Source organism: Plectropomus leopardus, chromosome 2 (assembly GCF_008729295.1).
Source record: "Plectropomus leopardus isolate mb chromosome 2, YSFRI_Pleo_2.0, whole genome shotgun sequence".
In the NCBI taxonomy this organism is placed as follows: Eukaryota; Metazoa; Chordata; class Actinopteri; order Perciformes; family Serranidae; genus Plectropomus; species Plectropomus leopardus.
Window position 1 is genome coordinate 31592763 of NC_056464.1, and position 7684 is coordinate 31600446.

At 36.4% G+C, this 7684-nt stretch overlaps 1 protein-coding gene across 1 annotated transcript in view; it reads right to left on the bottom strand.

Moving 5' to 3' along the window:
* Window positions 1–3744: 3744 nt before the first annotated feature.
* Window positions 3745–7684, bottom strand: part of LOC121949544 (metabotropic glutamate receptor 4-like) — a 237373-nt gene continuing 233433 nt past the window's right edge. Inside the window, exon 10 of the mRNA XM_042495264.1 lies at window positions 3745–3980. Coding sequence (XP_042351198.1) covers window positions 3931–3980 — 50 coding nt within the window. The 3' untranslated portion in view covers window positions 3745–3930. The remainder of the gene's footprint in view (window positions 3981–7684) is intronic.

A 7684-nucleotide genomic window follows, 5' to 3' on the forward strand; every position in this document is an offset into this window, starting at 1 on the left:
AAAGATATTTTGGTCAACATATTATATTATTTTTCAACGTTATTTTTTCTTTTGTCTTTGTTACAGCTGAAGCGTGGAACGGGGACAGAGAGAGCGAGGATGACATGCAGCAAGGGATCAACTCCCACCTGCGACCACCGCGGCGAGGACACACAGCCTCTGAACACTGCGCCTGCTTTACCAGGTGAGCTGCTGGACATCCCATGACTTTTTATGTTATTTTGGTCGACATAGTATACTATGACTTTTTTTTTTTTTTTTTTTTTACATTTTTGACATATTGTATTGTGTCCTTTTTTCATACTTTTGGACAACATACAAAACTATGACTTTTTTATAGTATTATGGATGACAAGCTATACTGTGATATTTTTATGCTATTTTGGCCGACATACTATACTATGACTTTTTTTGAATTGCATATAATATTACTTCTTTTGCTGTTTTGGACGAAGTATTATACTTTGACTTTTTTGTGCTATTTTGGACAACATTCTATACAAAGAGTTTTTTTTTGCTATTTTGGATGACATACCATACTATTACATTTTTATGGTATTTTGGACGACTTGCTGTACGATTAATTTTTTTATTTACTTTTGACGACGAACTATACCCTTTTCTGATTTTTTGTTCAACATGCTATACTATAACTTTTAATGCTGCTCTTTTGACAACATACCATACTATGATATGTTTATGCTTTTTTGTATGACATGCTAAACTATGATTTTTTTGTGCCATTTTGAAAATACTATATTATGACTTTTCATGTTATAATGTAAGACATATTATAATTTACTTTTTTTTGTTGTTATTTTTGATGACATACTGACATACTATATACTGTGGCTTTTATGCTCTTTTGAACGACATAGTATACTATAATTTTTATTCTATTTTTTTTTTTTAGTACAAACAGAATATGCTTTTTGTTTTGTTGATGTAGACATAACACATTTGGTTGATTTTGTTTGCAGATTTCTTCCAGAAAATGTCATTGTAAATTCAGTAATATTGGTTCCTAATAATAATAATTCGTTTTCCCACATTGGATTGATTATTTTAGTGTGTGGGTCTCAAGGAATATCATAGAGTTTATTTACAGCTTATATTGTCCTTCCCTGAGTGTTATTTATTAATAAGATATTGATTAATTGATTTATTTACTTAGTTCCCATATAAGGGCCCTGCAGTGTCTCTCATGCTGTATATATTGATTTTTATTTGGCAGCCAGCCAAAAACTGCTCTTTAGATATTTTTTTTCTTTTAAATCTCTTCTTCTTTTACAAGTGCATATGGTAGTGCATTCAGAGGAGATGCTGGCTGCATTAATGTAAGCTTGAAACTTAATACTTAAATTTCACAACAGGAAATTTAAATATGATGCTTAGCTTTCCTGTTTTTTGCTTGTTGTGACTGTAACACATTCAATTCTAGATATTTTATGACATAACTTTCTTATACTTTGTGTATTGTTGTCAGGGCACTATAAGATATTTTTAAATCTGTTAAAAAAACAACCCAAAAAACAAAAACCGGAGTATGTCTCATGCAGCCCAGTATTCTCATGAGTCCAAACATTGCAGACACCTCATTCTGCCATGACAAGATGATATATACTTTGCTCTGCATATCCACATAATCTAGTACTCTGGTACACATTTAGCACACTTGCTATAACTGTTATTTCCAAACCTTTTGTATAGTGGCCTCACAGTAACAGGGAGGCGTGGAAAAGATGATAGATCTTGAGAGCTTGCTGCATGCAGAGGCCTTGGTTTCGAGTAGCAGCAAACCATTCATTTAGAATAATTTCATGTTTCCCTCCACCAATTCTCCATCCCTCCAGTGCTATTATCAGAGCACTTGTGGCAACATATTATTCAGAGAATGGCAGCTACTCTCTTGTTTCTTCAGGGCTGACAAACTGTTTTTTAATCTGTATTATTAGTTTACAACAAGAATTAAAAAACACTCCTCAGAGAAGCTGAAGATGATGCAAGTTTGCTCCTGTACAATTCTGTAGTCTGAACTGCATGTACTGATTGTAAAAAAAATATCTTCCTCCAGTTATTTTTAAAACTGAGGATCAAATGAACAAGAAAGTGAAAGGAACCGATAGATTTTCCCAAATCACACAAACCTGATGCACGTTGAAGTTTGAAAACATTTTTAATAGAAATAAAATTTTGTATAAAAAAAACTAAACATGCTTCACACACTTCATTAGTTTTCATGAGGTTTTACAAATACATAGTCAGATAGCCAGGCACTGTATCTTTTTGTACATTTTCCCCAATTTTAGGATATGTCAGGACATAAAGCAGACATCATCAATCTATTTAATAACATACATTAACTTGCCATTTAATTTGGTCAGCACTCACATTTTATTCTGCAACACAAATGGTGTTGAAAGTAATACAGAGGGAGGCATGAAGAGCAGCATTGAATTCACAACACAAATGACCCCACAATGTTTTTCCCATTAGACATTAGAGGGCTTTTACAGTATACTGCACAAAGCCAACTATTAATCTGTTCAGCAAGCTGAGGGTGATTGATAGAGATAATGTATACATCTGCAATTAGATTTTCGTTTCTTGAAAAGCCTTTCAACTTCCCGACACCTCCTCCTTATCATGAGAGTGCCTGAGGAGGACATGTATAGTAATGAATTTTCTCAGGAGCTGGTCCATTATGGATATCACCTTCAGGTCATACTGCACAATCCTCTCAAGGGCATACTTCATCTTAATTCCCCTCCTAATGGATCTGTACAGCTAAGCTTTACCCTTACACTACATGTGACCGAGAGAATAGCTGGTGGCAGTGATGGGGGGGGGGGGGTCATCCTGGACGACAGCTTACAGTAACATCTCCTGGATAAAATACTGTTTATTTTAACCACGAGCCACTGTTTCAAAGCACATACAGGTATGCGGAGGGCAGTGGCAGCCTTGGGCTAGCTGGTAATACAAATCATGGCCTCACTTAAGCACAGATAAATAATCACTCACTAGACCTTCACCATTTGAGAACAGTTTTTAACGTACAACAGGCTCGGGCCCAAACAATTGTTAACAACGCTGCAACAGAGTTTTAAACGCATTCCAAAGATATTATTTTTTCTTTTTCTAATTTTTTTTTAAACGACACAACACAGGATGTTGAAACTGGCATGCTCAAAATCGGCAGAGACCATCTTTATATGTGTAGTCCTTCTTACTGACTCAGTGGGAGCCTGGAAGAGGGGAAAAATAAATGGTGTCTGGTACAGATTTGTTGCATTGTCGAGATGATCGCCATTTCCAGTCATCTGACTCATGAGACTGGATTACATTTAGAAATAAAAACAAACACAACCCTCCCCTCCCCCTTTAGAAATTCATGGACCATGTTTTCATGCCTTTTTGGTGTTGATTAATCCCTTGTGATGCCTTGAGGGTTTTTAAGATTAATTACAGTTTTCAAAACTGGCAGACGACATTGAGAACACCTGAACATATTCTTGATTTTTGTTCAGTTTCAGTCAGCACTGCTCAAGATGAAGGAGAAGTCTTTGAAAGAGGGCATAGCTGAAATGTAAACACTCAAAAAGTAAGGTCCATCCATCAGTCTCCAGGCCTCTGCCATGCAAGTATTTTTCTTTTTTCTTTTTTCTTTTTTTTGTGTATTCTTGTGAGGCAGACAGAAGATGGAACCTTGCAATTGTACTGTTATCTGTTCTGGTCCCCTGTTTTGTCCATCTCCGTGATCTCTCTCCTCGCCATGTCACGTCTTTGGGCAACGCTTCTGTGATCTCCTCCCGTACAATGACACATCCATTTTTTTAAAATGTTTTTATGCCGGCTGTGTAAAACTCTGCTGCATGTTTTTCTCCGTCAAGTTGGAAAATCCTGAATTATGATAAGAAGATTTGTCCCTTAGATTGCATGGTTGCTGTAGCTGATGTAGGTTTGCTTGGTTGAGAAAGCTGAAAGAGAAAAATGAAAGGGCAGGTTGAGAGTCAAACAGAGTCAAGGTGAACTATTGTAACCGATAAGTTGAGGAGGAAATCTGAAGGGCATATAGGTGTTTTGTTTGGCCTTGTTTTCCTTTTATAACCAAGTAACCTGAATGACATGAAAAGCAACCAATTTGTTCAGTTGCCTTTTACGAGGTGTCTGCTGGATGGAAAAGGGTGGTGAAAGTTGATAGTATTCTGTACCTTTTTTAATCTTTGACACTCAATACTATGACTTTTTGATGCTATTTTAAATGACATACAGTCATTTTGACGACTTACTATACTATCACATTTTTGTGGCATTCTGGGTAATTTTTGATGACATCCTATACTGTGACGTTTTTGTGGCATTTTGGGTCATTTATGACAACATACTATACTATGACATTTTTGGGTCATTTTTGATGGCATACTATACTGTGACATTTTTGTGGCGACATACTATGCTATGATGGTTTTGGGTAATTTTTGATGACATACTATATTATGACATTTTTGTGGCATTTGTGGACTTTTTGACAAACTACTGCACTGAAGTTTTTGGGTCATTTTTGACAACATACTACACTGTGACGTTGTTGTGGCCTTTTGGGTCATTTTTGACAACATGCTGTACTATGATGTTTTTGTGGCATTTTGGGTCATTTTTAACAACATACTATACTGTTTTTTCTGACGTTTTTGTGTTGTTTTTGACGACGTACCATACTACGGTGTTTATGTGGTCATTTTCAAGGAACTACTATACTGTGACGTTTTTGAGTAATTTTTGGCGACATACTACACTGTGATGTTTTTGTGGCATTTTTGAACGACATACTATACAATGACGTTTCTGAGTCAGTTTTGTCGACATACTATACAATGGCATTTTGGTGGCATTTTGGGTCATTTTTGATGCCATACTGTACTTGACATTTTTGTGGCATTTAGGGTCATTTTTTAGGAAAAGACATAGCTTGTTGAGATGCGTTGTGATATACAATGTCAAGACAAGGGCCAAATATGTCATAAAAATGGCTGAAAGGGACATAGTAAAGGTCAAAGACACGTCATGATATACAATGTTGGAAAAAGGCCTAAAAAGTAAGAATTTAGCATGTTTAAAAAATAGCCGAAAATGCCATAGTGTAGTATGTCTTAAAACTTTTTTGTCAGCCATTTTGACATGTCAAAAAATGGCTGACAAAAAAACATAAAACTGTCTTTCATTTACAAAAATCTGCAAATATCTTCTCTCATCCTTAGATCTGATCAGCTGTGAATGCATCAACAGATCAATTCTCCAACCCACCAATGACATTCAGTTGCTAAGGAGATAAAAAAAACTCTGCAAGCTGCGATGCATTCATGGACTCGCAAAAACCTCAGATATTAGAGTGACACCACAGACACCCCATCGTCGTCTGCTACCATCACAGATACTTGGGGTATGTATTTTTAGATGTTATTAATCACTGCATATCAAAATCAGTGTCCTTTGATACCAATATTTTAATTTTTGTTTACAAAATAACAATTAAAATGAATATTGTAAAGGCAGAAATGACAAGGACTGTCAAAGACACACAGAATGTAATGAATACATAACAAGGAGAAAAATATTTGTAAAAAATTATTATTGTTAATATTACTGTTGAATATTGTTAAGACAGAAATGACAGAATGTTTATAACAGAGGACACTGAATGTAATGAATAGAAAGGCCTAACAAAAGAGAAAAAATCTACAAGAAAATATGTTTACTGTTAATACTACTGTTGAAAAAGACAAGAAATGTTTATGAGGACAGAGTGATTGTTATTAATAAAATAAGGAAAATATATTAAGATGTTGTATGTTTGATTTTTGAAAGTTGCCATTTTAATGTACATGTAATTTAAAGAAAAAAAAAGAAAATGCAGTAGGGGGTCCTCGGCATGGCAAAGTTTGGGAACCCCTGCTATAGTATGTTAGAAAACATCAAATTGTCTCATGTCAAAAAAATGGCTGAAATCGGCACACCATAGCATAGAATCTTGCAAAAACGCCCAAACCACCATAATATAGCACGTCCAAAAAACAACAGAAAATGCCATACTATAGTATGACATTCTAACATTCTATGCAATGGCGTGTCTCTGCACGCTATTGTATGCGGTTTTCAGCTGTTTTTGGGACATGTCATATTGTGACATTTTTCGCCGTACTATAGTATGGCATTTCCGGTCGTTTTTTCAACACCCTATGTTATGGTCTTTTTGTCCGTTTTTGCAACATTCTATGCAATGGCGTGTCTCAGCATGCCATTTAATGCAGTGTTCAGCTGTTTTTGGGACATGTCATATTTTGACATTCTTCACCATACAATAGTATGTAGTAGTGTGCCGTGACAAGCCAGACACGTCTTTGCACAGAATGCTGTAAAAACTGCCAAAAACACCATGATTTAAAACGACTGGAAATGCCTTACTATAGTTTGGCAAAAAATGTCAAAATATGACATGTCCCAAAAACAGCTGAAAACCGCAGAAAATAGCATGCCAAAACATGCTATAGCATAGAACGTTAGAATGCTATACTTTAGTATGACATTTTCAGTTGTTTTTTCGACCTGCCATATTATGGTGTATTAGGTCATTTTTGCAACATTCTATGCTATAGCATGTCTTGGCACGCTATTTTATGCAGTTTTTGACATACCATAGTATGGCATTTTCAGTCGTTTTTTTGACATGTTATAGTATAGTCTTTTTTTTGCTGTTTTTGCAATATTGTATGCAATGCCTTGTCTGGGGTGTCTCAGCACACTATTTACTGCGGTATTTTCAGCTGTTTTTGGGGACATGTCATAATTTGACATTTATCGCCATACTATAGTATGGCATTCTGACAGTTTTTTTCGACATGCTATATTATGGAACGGGGTTCGATCCGGGCGGGGGCCCTTCTGTGCGGAGTTTGCATGTTCTCCCCGTGTCTGCGTGGGTTCTCTCCGAGGTCTCCGGCTTCCTCCCACAGTCCAAAGACATGCAGCTCAGGTTAATTGGTGACTCTAAATTGCCCTTAGGTGTGACTGTGAGTGTGTATGGTTGTTTGTCTATATGTGTCGGCCCTGCGATGGTCTGGCGAACTGTCCAGGGTGTACCCCGCCTTCCGCCCAATGACAGCTGGGATTGGCTCCAGCCCCCACGCGACCCTTACGAGGATAAGCAGTTACAGAAAATGACTGACTGACTGACTATATTATGGTGTTTTTGCTCATTTTTGAAACCATCTATGCTATGGCATGTTTCGACACGCTATTTTATGCATTTTTCGGACGTTTTCAACTGAAACTGTCAACATATGACGTGTCTGAAAAACAAGTGTTGCAAGTGTTCTATGTGGTTTTTAGCCATTTTTGGGAGGGGTCAAAATTTGACTTTTTCGCCATACTATAGTATTGCCTTTGTGGCCATTTTTTTTGACATGCTAAAATATGAGGTTTTTGAGCTTTTTCAGCCTTTATTCCCACTTTGCACACTATGACGCGTCTCTACAATTTTGAAACCATCTATGCTATGGCATGTTTCGACACGCTATTTTATGCATTTTTCGGACGTTTTCAACTGAAACTGTCAACATATGACGTGTCTGAAAAACAAGTGTTGCAAGTGTTCTATGTGGTTTTTAGCCATTTTTGGGAGGGG